The sequence below is a fragment of the Simochromis diagramma genome, unplaced genomic scaffold, assembly GCF_900408965.1.
Source record: "Simochromis diagramma unplaced genomic scaffold, fSimDia1.1 OVJJ01000603.1, whole genome shotgun sequence".
NCBI lineage: Eukaryota > Metazoa > Chordata > Actinopteri > Cichliformes > Cichlidae > Simochromis > Simochromis diagramma.
The window spans coordinates 5,463,952-5,484,521 of NW_024387414.1; the positions used below are offsets into that span (position 1 = coordinate 5,463,952).

At 39.7% G+C, this 20,570-nt stretch overlaps 1 protein-coding gene across 1 annotated transcript in view; it reads left to right on the plus strand.

Moving 5' to 3' along the window:
- Positions 1-20,570, plus strand: part of itfg1 (integrin alpha FG-GAP repeat containing 1) — a 148,242-nt gene that overhangs the window by 120,817 nt on the left and 6,855 nt on the right. Inside the window, exons 15-17 of the mRNA XM_040011120.1 lie at positions 8,918-9,042; positions 14,039-14,121; positions 14,953-15,070. Of these exons, the coding sequence (XP_039867054.1) occupies positions 8,918-9,042; positions 14,039-14,121; positions 14,953-15,070 (326 nt within the window). The remainder of the gene's footprint in view (positions 1-8,917; positions 9,043-14,038; positions 14,122-14,952; positions 15,071-20,570) is intronic.

Sequence of the window (20,570 nt, forward strand, 5' to 3'; positions counted from 1 at the left end):
GTTGCTAAACATCCTTTGGTTTCCGTGAAGCAAGTGCTCATACAGTATGCATCGAAATGGATCATGAACTTTTTCACAGAGAGTAAAACTAATCTCAGGAAGCTACAGTGTGTCCTTCAGTGTTTTTGTTCTGAGATTTTCTCAGTTTGTTGGCTGAAGAAAGTAACTTACCTAAAGCAATGATGTGGTTCAAGCAATATGACTGTAATGATTGTAAACGTGTCCTCATTGGATCAAAAATGTAACTTCCTGCTGAGGTAAATGCCTGTACAGTTAATAAAACCATCATATTCTTTGTGTTTAGTGGGAGTTAATAAATATTAGTAGACTAAACTGAGATGGGTGGGAACATGATAAACATTTTACCTGCCATACTAGCCTTATCATTTATAACAAAGCTCCACTTAGGTACTCCATCATAGAGGCTCTGGTGTCAGTTGTTTTTGCCAATATCATGTGTCAGCAAAGATTTGTGCAGTGGTACAGAAAATTGCAAAGACTTATGTTTTCTGTCATAATAGAAAAGGCAGTGGCTAAATATAAATGGATTTGGAAATGATCAGCTTAAGAACTTATCCATGGAGACAAGTGCACATTTAATTCAATTCAGATTTGTTATTAAGAGTCCACTGTGTCTTGCATCATCAGCAATAATATCTGTAAACAGACCTACAGCGCTGCACCAAGCAGCATGCGTGTGAACTGCTGGCAGAATATTATTCTGCAAACAGAGCAGTATTTTAATCTGTTGTAGTGTAAGTAACCTGGTACAGGAAGAATTTCATATTATAGACATGTATTTCATGCTGTAGGAAATGTTCTTAAAATGTATTATGTATATAATTTGAAGAAATCACCTCTGTTATCCAAACTATACACTGTTGTTAGGTCAAATGTAAAAGTCTGTATCTCATTTCTTCTCTGTGTGCCAAGAACTTAAAATCCCTCAACCCCAAAACACAACTGTTTTTCGGACTCTGCCTACAGCCCTGTGATATCCCAAATGGTGCATTTCTAGAAGTTAGAAGTTGAGGTTTTGGCTGCTGTCTTCAAATCAAGGGTGTCCAGTGTTCGATATAACAATATAAAAACGTCTATCGTTTCATTTTATGCTATTGTTTGTTTTGTGGTGTCGGCAAAATAAAATGTTTAGGCCAATATTTTTTTCATCGTTTTGATGGTCACTGTAGTGGCTATATTCATTTCTTAAAGTTCTCCCTTTCTCTTATATTTAATATAACCACACTACAGACGGACAAGCGCCTGTTTTTATGCGTTGTGGTTAGCAACAACAACGGTAATAGCATCGCGTGTCCGCTTGTTTATGTTCCACATAAACCTTTCACAATAAAGTTCAAGATCCTGTTGAGACTTTTCAAAATAAACTGAATCACGTGAAAGAGCAGATTATTTACGGATGAGAATTAAAAAAGAGTCGCCAGGTGCTAAAAAATAAACCTTCGACTCAAACGTTAGAACATACGGAGCCCCGCAGCACGCCGTGTAATAAATACTCACCAAGAAAACTGCGGCTGTTACAACTTATGTCTAAAAATGTATCGTTTCATACATCGGTTAAAACACTCGACTCCAGCTACATGACGCGCAGCTGGAAACACTTCACGCAAGACGAGCTCCCCGAGATTCACAGAAATTACAGAAAATGTTACATTTTTTGTGATTTATGTCGTTATTGGACGATAGAATTCTTATATCGGGATATGAGATTTTGGTCATATCGCACAGCGCTACAGTGCAATGTGAGAAATGTTGACATTGATCTAAGTCGAGACTTATTCACAACTGCGTGGTTTATTTCTCTATTCTAATGATTTCAAAATCAGATCTCACTGGATCATTTTCATAATATCAGAAAAAGCAAGCCACTATGCAAGCAGTTAAATTGTTTTTCTTAAGTGTGCAGTTGAGGGGGATTGCTGTGATTTGAACACACCTGCCAATCATCTGCACTGATTATTACAAAACTCCATTTAAGTATCTAATGTTGACATGTGCCGTAACTTAATGACGACGTTAAACTTTTTCCCCACATGATGGAAGTTTGTCAATCCTAAGAAGCAGACCTGTATTTTTAAATGCACTCAGCACTGGCTGACAAAACTTTTTGCCAACTCTCAGGTTTCTCCTCCTTCTGCCAGTCTTGAAGTGCACATTTATCATTCCAGACATAGCACACTGACTACTCACTTGTTTTGCTGGGTAGTACTATTGACTTAATTCATCTTGGTCTGGTTTCCAAAGTTTCTCATAACAAGAGAATTGATGAATGCTTCCATTTTGAGAGAATGTATAATAATGAGGTCATCCATCCAAGAACATTATTCATAACTGTATGCTCTTTTGGTTCATCAGTAAAACTCCCAACTCTTAAATGTTTTCAGGCTTCTTAACTTAAAAAAATAGAGTTTATTTTTGATTCAGGCTGAATACTTCTCATTTGAATCACATTTTCTTCAGGTGTTTTGTAGCTTTATTTCATTTCTTTCTACAGCTGACATGGCTGGGAAAACTGAAGTGAATACATAAAATTTAAGAAATTTTACATGTCGTGGAGCTACACTGTATTTTTTAGTAAAGGCGAGCAAGCAAGAGTGATGCACACTGTCTTTAGGTCTGTTGCTTCACACATGCAACCATGCTTCCATTTCATTCATCATCTGGATGCAGATGTCAACATGTTTTATTGCTGTATCATTTGAGAGAGAGCGCAAATCTAGATGGCGATAAAGACAGAACAACTATAGAGCCCATTGCTTTTTTTTTTTTCAGTGTCTCACCACACACACGTACACACGTGTGGTAAAACGCAAATCAATGTTCAGATCTTGACACCATTATAGGGCTCTGAAGAGGGCTCTTCAGGCCAGGTGTACTGTGTGTGTGTGTGTGTGTGTGTGCGTGTGTGTGCGTGTGTGCGTGCGTGCGTATGCGCTTCTGTCCCTTATGGCTCCACCCTACATCTCGGCAATTTGCTCCTTTTATCGCCATCAGGGGAGCAAATGGTTTCTATAGCGACGGGCACCAGGAAGTTCTCAAAAAAATGTTTCGTTTTTGAAACCCCAGGGAGTGAGAGAGAGAGAGTGTGTGTAAGTGTGTCGGCACTGCAAGCCAATTATGTTTATGACCGTATTTCTTTCCTGAATGAATTTACTGGGATCATGATATTGGTGCATTTTTCATTTTCCTGTGGAAGGATTTGCAGATGGTGTGCTGTTGCTTTTAACAGTTGCGTTTTACACGTCTGATGTTCAGATTCCTTATTTATTCTTAATTTTTTTTTGCATCATTTATTGCCATCTTGTGCCCGTACACAAATTTGACTCGGTTTCAGACTGATAGACATGACATTGTTATTCTGCATGTGCCTGGCCAGAGGTGGTAGAGCCCAGAGACAGGATGTGTCATAAGATCTCGGCAGATGGACACACACAAACGTGTTGAAGCTCCCTCAGAGGCATCCATGTCCTCTCTCTGTCCGACTTTCTCTCTCATCTTTGTCTCACTCTTTTTTTTTTTTTTTTTTTTTGCTTTCTCATGCCTACAAGGAGTTAAAATGTGTCAGCTTAAATATCATGGGGGCGGGCTTGTATCCCAAAAGCCTTATCAAGGTCCTAGCTTGCATTCTGTTGTGAGGAAAACAAGGTATGATGGTGTGAGAGGAAGTGAAATACATTTTATAAACTAAGAAAAGCACTTGCTCTTCAACCCACAGTAGAGTAAAATGCAATTAACATAAAGTAAAATGAGATTCCACTCAGGTACATCGAAGTCATTTAATTTGCAGTGTTCCGAATTAGTTTCAGCCTAGAGTGTTATCTCAGGTACTGTGACTAGCATACAGGTGTCAAAGAATGCACTCAGTTGTGTATCATATGCCAAAACTGTCAGTGAGTCAAAACAGAATGAAAGACTGTCAGAGTTACCACAGCTAGACTTTGCTCATTCAAGAATGAAAACACAAAACATAAAATAACACAAAAGTGCTGCAATAATAATGATGATTTAGAAAAGTGAAAAATAATAATTTCCATAATTTGTTAGACAAAGACACAATTTTTATACACCGCTACAGTTGGTTTTAAATCTTTCAGCTTTAATTCAACTGGTTTTACAAAACTTGTGCATTTTCAGAGGTTTAAAATGAATCGACAAGCGGTTTTATAGCCAGGCGAGGCCTGTCAAGTTCTATAAGCAGGAGAGGTCTTTATGAAAGAAAGTACAGAAGATTTAGGTGCAAACCACTGGTTATACTCAAGAACAGGAAGTCAGGATTTGACTTGCAGAAAATATTTTTTAAAGCCTGCATAGTTTTGAAAGAAGAAACCAAGATTAGAGAGATGAAAGTAGGTAGAAGGAAAGGAACGGCTCATGATCCAAAACATGCCATATCACTGCCAGTGGTACATGGGCCAGTAGTGTTTACTGATGATGAGACTGTTGGTAGAAGTAGCAGGATGAGTTTTGAAGTGTTTAGCACTATACTCTCTGCTCAGATTCAGCAGAATCCTGCATAACTGATCAAACAGCACTTCAGTGACCATGTCAGTCACCTGATTTGAACCCGATATAGCATGTTCTTTAGTTATTAAATACAATACTGAATGTAGAAACAAGCTAAACGTGATGATGGCTGTAGTAAAGCCCTGGATGGGCATCTCAAGGGAGGAAACAAAGAATTTGGTGATGTCCATGGGCTCAGGTTCAGTTCAGCTTTACTTGTATAGCATCAAATCACAGCAGCAACCACCTCATCTCAGTTTACTTTAGTAGGTGTACAGTCGGTGGCATTTCCAAATCTTTTATTTTACTTTCCTTTGTCTCAAAATAATATAAACACAAAATAATAAAATAGACATTAACGTGTTTTGTATTCTACCAATCCATGTTTGGAGTAACAAGGTGGATGATCAAGTTCAGTTCTAAGGACTTAAGCAAGATTTCTAAGACTTTTTTTATACTATACTATGTTTTATATAGTCAGTAAAATGAGATGTAATACTTCAATGAAGAGCAACTTTTTCTTTTCATTCTATTATATTTTTCTTTTCTCTTTCTTTTGGCACAAATTGGGTTGGACCCTGTGGATATCTGTGTACTTTCTTTCGTGGGCGTGTGGTCTTGAGTGTTTGCTTGTCGATGTGTTTGGCTTTGGAGCAGTAACTTGTTGAATCGAAGCACATCATGCTGCCCACAAGTGTGTCTGTGTTTAAAACTTGAGAAAATGAGAAGTCCGCACAGATGTACACACACCAAGGGTGACTGCTTGTGCTACTTTGAATCCGCTTTGTCTTCTAAGAGATGGATTGTAGGCTGTCAGTCATGTGTGCAGGGTGGAATCCCCTGCCAAGACCTCCGCTGGCTCTGCTATTGGAAGATAGGACAGAAATGCGCTTGCTCGCATATGCACAAGCGCACACAAAATGCAGACACTCCGATACACTGCTCTGCATAATACCCTTTGCCAGCCTCCCCGTGTTGTGAAATGGCTTTGCTCCAGCCGTGGCCGTGTTTGTTAGCCGGTCTACTCAGACACGCACTCGCACAGTACTCAGCAGACGTTAAGCCAGGCTCCCTGCCTGCAATATAACCCTGCTTGATCCTCCATCACACACACAGACACACACACGCGCACACACACACACACACACTCTCTCTCTCACCCACTCTACCCTGCTGAGTGGCGGGCTGCAAGCTATCCACCTCTTGCCCACAAACGAGGAGAAGCCTTCTGTCAAAACCATCAAACCAAACCTGGCCTAAAGGTTCAATCCCCTCAAAAATCCCCTTTTGTTCAGCACCATGGCTCTGAGGTTCTGTGTGAAGCAATGAAGTGGGTTTTTTTTTCACAACTGCAGGATAGAGAACAGAGAAGAATTAGTCTGCCAATAAATTATTGGTTGTCAACTATAAAAAAAAATAACCCTAAAGGCTATTTAATTGTTTAGATTAAAGACAGAAGTGGTTAACAAGAGTTCCGACCTGTCAAGTTAAGCAGCAAAAACTCTATTAAGTTTACTTGGTTAATCCCCCCCACTGTGTTATCCTCACACCCTTGTCCCACATTCACCAGTTTTGTTCCCACACATTTATGTGTGGGAACAAAAGTAGCAATTGACAAGAATTTTTATTTATTTTTTTTAATTCAAATCATTCTGATTCTTACTCAGAGATGCCGTTTCTGTTGTTGTTGAGGTTTTTGTTGCCCCAGTTTCTGTAGATATCAACAAAGGTACTCTATCTTGAAACACCATCATTCTGATTTTCTTTCTTTTTTTTTAAGAAAAAAAAGAAAGAAAATCAATCAGGACTTGGGGTCGCTATAAGCGTCGTTGCTATTTATTTCTCCTTTTACATCCTCAACTTTTCTTTGTAGTTGCCAGAAAAACTACTTTTGGTAAACTTGGATTTTGTGTTTGTCCACATGTTTTAAATGTAATGCACATGTAAATTTAACCAGCTGGGGTAGGATGAAAAGTCTCAGAATCGCCAACATAGTCATGATCCATTGTCTTACAGTATGTAGTATATTATAGTCAATTTTTGCCAGTCTGTTTGATGGTTTTTGAGCTATTTCAGGCTGGATCAAGTGGTCAACTGAATGACCCATTGAAAAACATTGTTATCCCTGGTATGATGATGTTGCTATGTGTAAAAAGCATTTATAAATCAAATTTTATTGCAGAAGTACACAGCTTTCCACTCTACTGATCTGGTGAATTCCCCTAACACACACACACAAATGCACGCACATGCGTGCACACCTCAGTAAATGTCAGACACCCCAGGATTCAGCTTCAATGTCTCATAAAATCTCTGTCTTTGTACTTCAGGTAAGTATCCAGCTCCTCCTGGAAACAGCCAATATTTTTGACCATCCATCGTCTGTCTCTCTCCATGTGCAGTGTGTGATTAAGGCAATTACGCTGCCTCTTCAGAAAACCGCATCCCGGTGCTAAAAAGCTGTGAAAATAAAATGCATAGACCAATAACAAGTGAGAGAAATTTAGGCATAAATAGACACGGCTGAAAAGCTTTCTTTGGTTGAAGATGGCAAAAGTCAATGGTGTTCATCGAGCTTCCATGCTAACTGGAGCCACAGAGTGGACATTAGAGCATCAAGGACAGGCTTTCATTGCACTAAAACCATATAGTAGCTACTAGATACTTTCACCCGCTGGCTGGTCAATTTGTACCCCTGCAGTGTTCCTGAGGTAAAAAGCCAGCTTTATTTGTGCAGCAAGGAACAGCTTTTAAGAAGAGAAATATTTAGCTGCAGTCAGGTGGACTGACAGGACCTTACTGCAGGTGGCCAAAATGAACCGGACAAACTGAGGTTGGGCATAGATTAAAGAAAATAAAGACAGAAGCATAGCTGTTGTGCTTCTCTTGGCCTGCAATACGCAGTCCATCCACATTAGTTCTGATCACTGGCTGCCTCAAGGCTTTCTCTTTCTCTTCTTCCATCTTTCTCTCTCTCCCCTTCCCTCTCTTTGTTTACCACATAGAGGTTGATTTATGTCGGCTGCACTTGGCAGAGTTGGGTGGCGTGGGCGAGATACAGCAGCTGAAGGGGAGAGAGAGAGAGAGAGAGAGAGAGAAAAAGGGGAAGCAAAGGCCAAATCAGAGCGATGTATCAAGAGAGAGGAATGGAGAGATGAGCAGAAAGGAGGAAACACAATAGTGAGGATTGGATGAGAATATTAAGTGAGTGGGGAGAGATTACAGGAGGGAGGTTGGGTGAAGAGACAGAGAGAGGTGTTGCACTGGCCTCAGGTGTCTCTCTGATTTGTATCTTTTATGACGCTGCTTCATGTCAGAACACAAGGTCTCATGCTGCAGTCCCTCTGGCTCAGTCGCTCTGGTTGTGTATTTCCTTCTCATTCCTCTTATTATGGTTACTCGTACGTATTCATGTTGTCATCAACAGTCGTGCTCAGGATAGGTTTGGTTGGAGCACATGGTTTTACATTATATGAGCCCAGTGATGAAGTCTAAGTTGTTGATTTAATGTTCTTTATATGATTCTTGGAATCTACAGCACTTTGTTGTTTCTAAATGTACGAAAAACAAATTTGACTTGACTTCAGATGTTACACTTCCTTCTGTGTCTCATTCCCACCCATCCCAGACCAACACCTTGTAATGATCCTGGATACAGAATCGTTTTGAGGTTTCCTACTTTGTCAGGCACCAAGATGTTGGCGGAAATGGAACCTTTTGTCGATCGGGCTTGTTCTGGTACTTGTACGCTTAAATTTGGGGAGTTTGGAGGCCGAGTCAAAACCTTTGTCTTGCCTCTTGTCATTCCTGCACAGTTTTTGTGGTGTTTTAAGGTGCAGTGTCCCTTGTGGTCTGGCAATATTAAGATGGATGGCGTGTTTGAAAGTAACTTCTAAAGTACATGAATTCCAAAGCCTAAGACTTAAAAAGCCCAACAGAAGATTCCTTTGTATCAAGAATGTTCACTAATTTCTGTTTATATTTTCTGCACTGCTTATAGTTGCTTATAATAATGCTCTTTAAAGACCTTTTGCTGCACTCTTTTTGCACATTGTCGACTCTCATAGATTACTGAATTATGATATAGCTTTTTTCTCCCAAGTATTTTCATGATAAATTTCAAACTTGACCAGCCAGAAGTACAAAGTTGTACTGGCAAGTGTACCAAATTTCATCCTCTTGAGTGCTTTCCAGTGAATTAATTAATGCAAAAATGTTAACTGTGGTGGCAGTAGAGTCATAATGATTCAGCATCTGGAGACCGCACATGCTTGCTTGTGCATTCAAGGGCAATACATGCATATTTTAATGTATATTCTGACTTGGTTTTAGTGTTTGCTGAAAAGAATACCTCATTGATGGCAAACTTGTCTTTTCTTTGTCTTCCCTCCTGTAGCTGGTCAGCTAAGCCAGTCAGCTTATTTCTCCCTCCAGCTGCCCTACACTGTACTGGGGCTCGGACGCAGCGCCAACTTCCTGGATCACCTTTTCGTCGGCATCCCGCGGCAGCCTGGAGAGACGGTGAGGAAATTTTACCGAGATAACTGCCAGTACTTCTGCTGCAGGGTTCATGGTCTCACAGAATGTCTGAGGAAGATTCCTTTACAGAGCTTATGTCACAGCAAATAGCAAAAGGAAGGAAAGTTGTACAAAAAAAATGAGCCTTTTACAACCCCAGGTGCAAAGTGATTTAAAATACAACACTTGTAGTCAAATGCCAGATTAAGTCATTTCTGAGCAGCTTAACGTGTCCTGAATTTAACAGTGTACGGCATGCCTGACTAAGACATTGAATGTCTCTGTAATGAGCCTCGGGATCGTGGTTTTAAAAACAAGAAAATCTTCCAAGAAAATATCAAATGATGGATGAATTAATGGAGGGAGCAACTGAAGCACTTTTTGTAAGTCATAAGCGGAGAGCAAAAAAGTTGTTTTTCTCCAACTGCTCCAGCATTTTTCATGATGGGCTTGATGTAGCACATTTCTTCCAGGGATTGTGAGATTAGTTTGAAAGGTGTTTCGTGAAGGTTCAGTAGAGGGATTTCCCTCCACATACTTTCTTATCAAATTAGAAAGTGAGGTAAACAGAGACTACAGTATCTCCCTAATCTTGCAAAGGCATTTAATGCTTGGTTGAGATTTTTCCTTAATTAAAGCAGTAGTTTATGCAAGGAACTATTTTATACCTTGTGTTTATGTCATTTGGCAAACAACTGTTTGCTTGCTGTTGACGTTAGTTCATAAATATAGAAAGGGAGACGTTAGTCTGTACATTTTATAGCTTTTATGCTTGAAATATAAAAATAAAATATAAAAATGAATTATCATGCATCTTAGCTTTAAAAAAAAACAACCTATGACATCTTCACAATCTCACAGTTACTACTTTTTTTCTCTCCAAGTTTTACTGGAAGTCTTTGGTTTGATTTATGTATAATTCACCTAAACACAGGCCAGCAGTTTTATTTTTGTAGGGATTTTCACATTTTATTTACCTCTGCTTCTCCTGCTTAATGAGGACAATATTTTCTCCGGTGTCATAAACAATGATTTGACTTGAAAAAGCATATTTTGCCACCCACATCTCACTAGAGGCGTGATTGCGCAGTAGAATCTAGGTGAAAGAAAATCAGATTTCCCTGCCCATTTAATGACTAAAAAATAAATAAAGGTTGAGAGAATTATGTGACACAGATTGATGCTTTACGGAAGCTAGATTACACAGCTCCTTTTTAATGTATGGGATGATTGATGACATCAACAGAGGAATTAATAAAGGTGTAGCGAGCTTCCCACTGAAATAGAAATGCTAATGGCTTCCTTTTTTACTACTTCTACACATCTTTGCTGAGCAACCAGCTAAATGACTGTTTATGAATGACTCTGAATCAACCACATATGTGATTCCTGTCATACGGCAACAGATCAGTATAGTAATAATAAATAATTGGTTTTATTTTGTGGTTTTTATCTATTCTTTGTCTATATTTCTACTCTTCACTACCTCTAATCTCATCTCTCTTCAGTTCAGCTCTCTCCGCCTTCGTCTCCGTCTCTCTTTTTCTCTCTGTAACGTAGCACTGTCACTCTGAATATTAGGCACGACAGGGCCCCTTTTCCCTCCTGTGTGGTACCAAGGTCTTCGTTGAGCAGCTGATTAGAATTGCAGATGGCTCAGTCCGCTAGTCAGACAGCGTAGGGCACCGGGAACACTCATCACAAACAAACTGCGTTATTGTCCTCTTTCCACACCCTCCTTTTTCCCATGCAAAGGAATGCAATCCTTTTTCCCTCATTTTTCCTCCTCTCCTGTCCCTTTTACAGTGTGAATTAATTAATGCCTAAAGATGTGCGCTATTATGCAGAGTAGTTTTTTCTTTGGTGCCCAGAGGGACTGGGGAGTGGAGTACCTCCATCGAATCTACCTGTAATGAGAAAAGAGGCGAAGGTTTAGAAATCTGATCGTTACGCCACCCTGCACAGTCGGCTTATTTAGCTCTTTCTGTTTGCCAGCTCTCTTGATCTGCTTGTCTCTCATTTTTGTTTTGTTTCAATCTTTATTTCTGTCCTGTTTTCTTCCTGTCTCCCCTGCTGTGCCCTTTACACTTTCTCCAGCACAAAGAGAGTTTCTGCCCGCTGTTTCGCAGAAGGCGATGTTTTGTAGAATCTTAGTGGATATCTTCTTCCCTCTGTCCAATCAGTCCTCTCATTTATTCACCCCTCCTCGTCTTTCTCTGTGAGTCTCAGTCCTCCTGTTCACTTATCTTCCACCCAGGGGATTCCCTTTGCTGTTCAAAGTGGTTTACTTCACTAATCAGTCCCCTACTTGTCACTCTCACTCTCTCTCTGTCTTCCTCATCCTCTAACTCTGTATCTGTCTCTCTCACTCTCCATAGTGTGCCAGTTTTCCTGGCTTTGAACCAGAGTATCTCTCGTTCTCTCTGAAGACTTAGGAACACTTTTCTCTTCCAAACAGCCAGATCGGATCTGCTCCCAGGCAGCGGTAGTGGAGGCTGACTCGTCTCCAGCTCTGCTCCCCCGCCAGTTGCCGCACCAACGGCAGTGCTTTCCAAGAGCTAAGCGACAATGGCTGGCGGCTAGAATGTGCTTGTTATGTAAAAAGCAATGCCGTTGCTGTACGCTTATTCAAAATAGCTGCAAGATGTAGTTCCTTCCAATTGATGAAGAAAGGAGAGTCACAATTAAAGAGCAGTGGCACTTACAGATTCTGCCAAACGTAGAACTGGAATTCTTTCCTCTGAACTGCGAGTATAGTTACAGCCTTTAAATCATTAATATATTGCCCCCTTCTCCTATTTATACCACTGCGCTCTTAACCCATTATGAGCCAGAGAACAACCCCAGTTGCCTGAGCAGGCTCTTAAAGCAGAATAATATGGATAAGAACGCTAGCAGACACAGACGACTACACTGGGCTTTTCCAGAAACCTAAGCCCTGTTTTATAAAGATGCTAAATACGGCCTGTGTCAGTCTCATGTCAGATGTCACCACTAGCTGCTGAGCCCTAAGGCAGCAAACAACTAAAAATGAAAATGAAACTTATGCAGAGTCAAGCTGCTGTCAAATAGTTCTCCAAGCAAATGTTTGTAAACTCTGCAGTTATGTTAAGTCTGTCTTAACGGTCTCAGCACTTTAGATATTCCCCAATATAAAAGAAGTACTTTTTTTCCTCTTGCAAAGTAGCCTCATTTATTCACTTTGCAAGGCATAATTAACTCGTGTGGTAAACAGGTTGTCCCTTCTCGTGCCAAAGTATTCATGTGCAAGACACTGAACTTGTTCTGGCAAGGACACAGTGGAAAGTGGTTTGCAGAAAGTTAAAAGGCACTCTGTAATTGCAGATCTTTTAGAGAAGCGATTTCCTCGTTCAAATCCAAGTCATAGCCTGATGTTTCTAGGCTAAAACCAGGCTTTCTTTCTCCTACTCTTTGAGCTAACAAAGTAAAAATGATTGCAGTATTTAGTAATTAGGGATGTTTGTGGTGTGATGAGGTTTTGCCACCTTTTTAGTATACAATCAAATATACAATATGGTTTCTTGCTGTAAAAGCAAAATCATTTTTTCTTTGTAAATTTGTTGGGGTTTTTTTCTTGTACATATGTCTCATTATCTTTGTCTTAATTAAAAAAAGAAATCTAATCTGCTTTCATGCATAACTATGAGGTTCAATATATTCATCATACTGTTTTAACTTTTGCTTATTTTCATGATACCTGCATGTAACGGCCCTGCTTAACCTTTCAGGCTTTCATTTTTGCATTTAAATTTTGAATCGGGCAATGTGGCTAAATGCTTTAAAATCATAGTAAAGTGTAAGTTATCTGCTCCAGTCTACAAATGTAGGCAGAAAAAAAGCTAAAAAAAAAAAAAAAGAATTGGACAGTATGTCCCATTTGTCCTCATTATCGCCACTGTGGTGTCCTTTTGTAAGACCTGTACCCCTACCTGTACAGGGAAGCTGTTCAGTGACCAGCAGGTCAGATTGTGGTTGCACTGAGCAGCTTCTACACAAGAAAAGTACTTTAGTATATTCACAGTGTTCCTGCAAACAAGAGCTTTTGACACTAAAACATCTCAAACTAAAATAAGCTTTAAGATGAGCCTGAGGGATCTGTCTGTCAAACACTGTCTCTCCCTCGCCTACACAGAAATGAGTCGAGATCTAATCAGGAAATATAAAGAAAAACTCTTATTTGGGTAAACTATGAGTGTATCATAATTTAAAAGCAGTATCCCTGCCACTGTGGACACTCAGTGTTAATATAATCACTGTTGATATAATACCAAACAAAGAAACCAGTAAACATGAGCATTCAAGTTGTAAATGAAACACAAATTTGCTAAATTGAAATACTAATATTCAAAAACACTACTTATCTTACTTAATAGTAATTCTGAATCTCTAACTTGTAAATTTTCAAGCTGCAGTCTTTAGATGTGATGTAGTGAGTCATTACTGGACTGGAGATTTTTGTCAAAATAATTGACTTCAGTTAGAATTTTGCATGTTCTTTTAATGTGTGTTCTAACTTTCAACTCCCATAAATTCAGTCTTCAAAGCAGACCTTTCTGCTGCTGCGATGTGATGCGTTACATGATGAAAAGACCATGTGAATTTCATCAAGACGGAGACTGACTTCTGCAGATGGCTGCGCTCGCACACAAACTGCCACAGAAATCCTTTATCATACATGCAAATACACCCGGCCATATGTACCACACTCACAATAAAGAAAAAAAAGGGTTTTATTCACCATAGCCTGGGTAATTTATTTCAAGTAGTAGGTTATCTATGTCTGAAACACACGGCTTAAAATAGCAAGTCCACAGTAGCTAAGAATGGGACCCATTACTCTGCCTCGAAGGGCTTAACATACATATTGTGTCGGTGTGTGCATATCTTAAAGCAGTCTGCTTGTATCGCATATATGGTTGCTATAATGTATTACTGTGAATAAAGATAATCAGTTAATGCGTTTTTCTTCTCTTTTCAGGAGATAAGGAACAAGGAGTGGACGGCTATCATTCCCAACTCTCAACTTATTGTCATGCCTTTCCCACATGATACACCCCGCAGGTACATAAACGCTTACACCTCTAGATATAATACAATATAGACGGGTCACAAATGGCTGCTTTCCTTGTTCACAGTCATATAATTTGCTCAGAGAACCTGTTAACATTTGTTACTATGGACACTATTCAACACTTTTAACCGCCTCGCCTGATGTCATTTGCTGGCATATTCGAGTTAATGTTACCCTCAGCTCGCTCCAGACAGCGTCTCTGTGGTATATCTTCACAAAACAATACCCAGAAGTGAGAAAACATGCTCACGCACACACGCTATTACCTCGCAGCATGCGTCCTCATGTTATCATGACGCTATTCACATGTAGCTGAAAACCCAGGAGGAGCTCCAGATGGCTAGTCATCGCAGACAAACAATGACACACATGCACTTTCCTCGATAGGCTCATAACACTTGCATGTTTGCCAAAGCACACATACCTACATATACACCACGAGTGAAATCAGACTAACTGACTGTTTATATGAAAACAGGCGCCTTGGTAGTCTTTTCACACAAAGTACAAGCTAACAGATTGCAAGACGTATCATGATGAAGATAAAGTTAATACATCAAAGTGGCTGGATTTCTGGAAATACATAAAAGTTCTTAGAAACTAGAGAGAGCGCAGTTTTTCATTCTGTTCAGCTGTATGACCAGAAAGTGAAAGAGTTGTTCGTTTATTTATTTTAACATAACACAGTCTCTGCTAATGTCCAGCATTTTGGTAATTGCATTGTTTTTCTGTCAGATAAAACTATGGCAAAACATAAAACAGCATATGGCAATCTTTCTTTGTCTTTGTCTCTCTTCCTCCCTCTCTCTCCCTCTTCTTAGTTGGAGCGCTAAATTGTACCTTACTCCCAGCAACAGCGTGTTGCTGACGGCCATCGCACTGATCGGCGTGTGTGTCTTCATCCTTGTTATTATTGGGATCCTTCATTGGCAAGAGAAGGTCAGAACACACACACACAGACACAGAGTAGCGTGTTGTAGTTAATGTTGGCCTCTTCCTGGTGATTTACTGCTTCAGAGTGTGAGTGTGTGCATGTGTGTGTGAGACCGAGAGAGAGAGAGAGCAGATTGGTCACAACCAGCAGCAGATGGGTCTCACTGTCCCTGTCCTGTAGTCCTCTCGCCTCCCACCAAGACACACATACACACTCTTTCTCTCGCTCTACCTCTCTCTCTCGCGTTCTCGGGGTCACAACCTGGAAGGACGTTCAGCTGTAATTGCCTTCTTCTGTCCTTTCAGCACGGCAGATCTGCTGTTCATTACCGCCATAAATGTGCTCTCCAGGGAGTCGATGCATGTTTTCATGTTTTTGGTTTTGTTTTTTTTCTTCACCTCCTCCGGTGAAGAAAAAAAACTGTTTTCTTTTTTTTTTTTTTTTAATGGAGACACACACACACATCACAGTCTCAGAAAAATGTATCCCATCATAGCAGGGTTGATGACACTCAGACACAAACACAAATTATCGCAAATGTTCTCTTTTTTTCTGGATTGTTTCCTTTTTCATCCACACACACACACACACACACACACACACACAGTCTGCTGGGCTGAGCAGTGCAGTAAGTTGCTGGCATCTTCTCCAAACCATCTGCCGTGAGACCATGTGCACTTAATGTGTTCCTGTGTGTGTGTTTGTGTGTGTGTGCGCACGCGTCTTCACTCAGGTTGACATGCAGCATGGTTACACACACAGAAGGGCTCTAATTGCCCTCTTTTTTAGAAACGTGGGTGTGTGTGCATCAGCTTCATCTGAGCTGATGCGAAATTCAAAAAGATAAAAATAAATAAATAAGCATGGCTGGTGCCCAAACTACGTACACAGGATACATCTAGCAGGCTCAGGTGGATGGGAGGAGTGATGAGTGTGTGGATGAAAGCTATGTTGCAAGAGCAGGAAATGGGGAATGCAATTAAGAAAACGGTTATTTCACTCTTAAAGGTTATTTACGATTCTGTTTATACACAAGCTACTTAAACGTGCTTGGGTGCAGCCCTTCAAAAAAAAAAAGCAGAAATGCTTAGCTCAACATGAACCGTACTGTACATACGTCAAATGCTGATTGGTTGAAAGTTGGACAGTATAGTAGTGACATTAGTTTTTGGAACAACAGGTTGGAGTTTGAATCCCAGTTAGCACACACACCCAGTAAAGCTAGATGTTAACCATGTCTACATCTGGTACCAATCGAACTCCTTCAGTTCACATGCTGACGTATCCTTGGACACGGTACTGAACTCCAAGTTGCCCCTGATGCATCCATCAGACTGTGTCAATGCCAGAAAGCACTTAGGCGTAGATAAAAGCATATGAATGTTTGTGTGGATGAGACTTGTAGTAAGAAACCGCTTTGAGTGCTCAACTGAGTAGAAAGGCTATATGAGTACCCGTCCATTTACCAAACATCAAAGATAAAAGAACAGCATGAAAAGCTCAGACAGTGGCTACGTTGGACACTTTTACACACATTTCACTTCAGTTCTGTTATGTTCAGTCCCAGTGTGTACTGTTGTTGAGTAGCCCACAGATTCAACTCAGTTCTGTCTTGTTCTCACAGAAAGAAGGAAGAGGTTGTCAGTCATAAACCAACAATATATTTGGCCTTGAACACTGTGGTGTTCATAGGCTGACTAGTCACAGTAATCAAAAATGTCTCACTACCCCCCACTGTGCCCCTAATAAGAGTAATAGTTACTAGTTCTAGAAAGGTTTTTGGCCTTTTTGACTACTCGTTTCAGAGTTCTCATTTCCGCAGCATGCAGTTCAGTAACATTTTCTTAATGGTTTAATAATATGGTGGTATATCATATAGTACTTGCAAACTCATGATAGGCTTTGATTAGATAGATTAGAAGCAGCACAGGAATATATTATTCAAATGCACTGAAATATGTAACATCGCACTCATCATCATTTCAATTCAGAACAAAACACTGCACCACATTGGTGAGGCATCCAACATTCACAATGCATACAAAAACTCATTTGATTCAGATTACTAAGTGCATTATCAGGTTTCCACTGTGCATAATCCTGAGCTTCCACTGTGCATGCAGCAGAACTTCAGGTTCAGTGATTGAAGTTCTTATTGAAATGCTCCTTGGGAGTCACAGTTGAATTAAGCCGTGTTTGCACTTGACTAGTACTACCTGGGGAACTCTGTGCAGTTGGAATATTTGCAGAGGTAGTCTGTGATGTTTATCCCATGCAAATCTGCCAAGGCTGCAATTTGAAAAGTAGAAATTCCAATTATCTACCATGTTACACCAAATACAAAAGTGCTGTGAAAAAATTATCCTTTGCAGTTGTTTGTTTTCTTTTCACTTTTCTGTTGCCTCTGTCCCACCCAAGAATTATGAAGGTTGTGTTTAGAAACATTTTGGGTGCAAATTCAGGAGGCTAGAGTGTCTGTACAGCTTAGAGACAAATTCACAGAAAGGGCAACTTAAATCTATCTAAAGAGCAAAATCCCAAAGTATAATGAAATGGTTGACATGCAGGGCAGCATGCTTAAGGAACATTTCACCATCTTTCTTTAACATGTAGCAGGCTATTAGTAGTAAGTTAACATTAGGTCTGTAGCAAGCAGCCAGATGCCTTCTAATCAATATTTGCCATTATATGAGAGTAATATCAGTGGATTCCAATAAAACTCAGATCTACCCAGTTCAAATGTGCCACTCTAAACACAGACATGAGTGGGTAATTTTTAACTTGCACAAGATTTTTAATATGACTTATCTTTGTTTAGCTACACTTTTACAGTTGTCATTTATACCATTGAAAACATGGATTTGTTTTTTTACTTCTAGAAAGGTGAAATAACACTTTTCACTTTGCAACATTTATTTTTACATACATCTGCACATAACAGTTTCCTACCATAAATCAAACTGCAGCTGTCTCTAATTTAACTGGTGAACAGTGTTTTAAACCCACAGCGTTCTTCTGTCCCTAAAGCTAAACAGCATTGACTCTATCTGAGGACGATCTCCAGTGTCTTGTCGGTATATACCCTTCAGGTTGTTCAGGTTGACACAATTTAAAGATAAATTTGTTTTGAATTGGACTATATGTCTGGCCTTGATAACTTGAAGACACACAGCTGAACTGACTGGCTAATGTGGTGTAACCTCCTTCACCACCCAGAGAATTAACACTGAAGGTAAATCACATATAAAAGCTGCTAACATTCTTTCTTATATCTCATCTTCTCCCATCTCCTTTATGCGGGGCATCCGCTAAGGTCAAGGCGAGATGGCTGATTGACATTTGGCATTTCTGTGTGTTTGCACCGCCGCCTCTGGTATTTGCTCTTCTAATAACAAAGTCAGGCAGAGTGCAGAAGCATGAGGGCAAAGACACGTTGCCCAGCCTAACCAGCTAACAGGGCTTTTACACAAATTCTGTGAACTTCTGTTCAATGCAATATTAGCTAGGGATATGAAGAAGTCCATATGACTATATTCCAGAAAGTAGAAGAAACAAGTATTTAAAGGCACCTGTTAAACCATTTTGAACCCCATATTTTTATTCTTGGACTTTGTTAGAGTAGATCTGCATGATTCACAGCTCGTGTGGCTCAAATATGGGAGGTATGTCTTATCTTACATATATGGTATCTCACTATGGTTCAGCCTATTGGTTTGTCTGAAATAGCTGTCCTCTTCCTTTAAAGCCAATTTTATTGCAATTGGCTGCCCGTAGCAAGCAGAAGATTTTCTGACCAGATTGGTAAGTCTTTTGTGCACAAAGCCAGAGAGCTATGTGTTTGAGATTACCATATTAGTGATATCCTATCTCACACACAGAGCTAAGAGTAGAGCAACTGCCTGAAACAGAGCTTTTTGAGTGTTCGTCTCCCAGGGATTAGGTTCACATACACTGACCTCATTATTTGAAACTTCGGCCATGTTTAATGCAAGAATCAACCTTTGCAACAGTATATAAATGACACAAGTTGAGGAAAGGTCCCCTTTAAACAAATTGTGGGAAAGAAAAAACCAATGAAGCAGAATTTAATCAATCTCATCATCATGCAGGCCAGACTTAATTAGCTGACATTAAAGCCCTGTGAGACTTCAGTATGCATCACTGTAGTTTTCCACCTGGTTTGGGACACAGACCAGCCCACTGTGTCAGAAAACCCTTTAGATGGACACAAATCAATGCTCTGCTGCTTAATGATGATTCAAGCCTCAGGATGACTATTGGTAGTATCCCCAGGACAGTCAATTAAACCAGGCCTGGACAGCAGCACAGCCCAGTGGATTGGTTATCCAAAGGAAAGAACATCAAATCAATCTGCTCCCTAAAAACATGTTGCTTTTTTTTAAAAAGAGTAAAAAAAAGAACACAGCATCAATCAATATGAGATGCTGCTGTCTTTGAAGATAGATGAAGGCTTTATTACAAACCAAAACTGACAGGATTAAAAAAAAGATTGAATAAATGTGTTTCTGCTCGTCTTTTGGATGAAGCAAATTAGTCAACATCAGGGACGCATTGGCTTACCCACAAAAGAGGACATGCGTCTCAAAAAATCTTTCTAATGTAGTGACTGGGTTTAGTCATTTTGTTATGCTAAAACATGAACGGCTCTGCCGTAACATTTAAGCAACGTTTAAATGTTTGGAAAGGGGAAAAAAAGATCTGATAGTATTTTAACTTGTTGCCTGTTCACCCACAGAACAAAGTCATTGACTGACTACACAATCAGCAGTCCACATAACATAGAATTGTTGTTATTCATTTGTCTTCAACTGTGCCAAATCACAAACTTTAAAGATGTACATTTCACCCCTTTAATCCTGTGCCTCATCACGTCTTGATTATAAAAACAGACCAAAACCTTTACTCTTAGAGTGATAAATGAGGTAATAATATGGACACTACCAGAGTAGCTTTGTATGATTCAAAATAATCCTTCTGTATTTTACAGTGGTGTTTCCCTCCTTCCTGGTTTCCTATTTTTTATATGTTTGTTACACTTAAATGTTTCAGATCATCAAACAAATTCAAATATTAGATAAAGATAACACAAGTAATCAGTTCCTAAATTGAGCTGTTTAATATTAAGTGGAAAAAAATCCAAACCTATATGGTAATGTGTGAAAAAGTGATTTCCCCCTTAAACCTAATAACTGGTTGGGCCACCCTTAGCAGCAGCAACTGCAATCAAGCGTTTTCAATAACTGACAACGAGTCTTTACAGCACTGTGGAGGAGTTTTATCCCATTCATCTTTGCAAAATTGTTTTTCAACCACATTGAAAGGTTTTCAAGCATGAACTGCCTTTTTAAAGTCATGCCACAGCATCTCAATCGGATTCAGGTTAGTTCTTTGACTAGGCCACTCCAAATCCTTCTTTTTTTTCTTTTTTTTTTTGTTAAACCATTCAGAGGTGGACTTGCTGGTGTCTTTTGGATCATTGTCCTG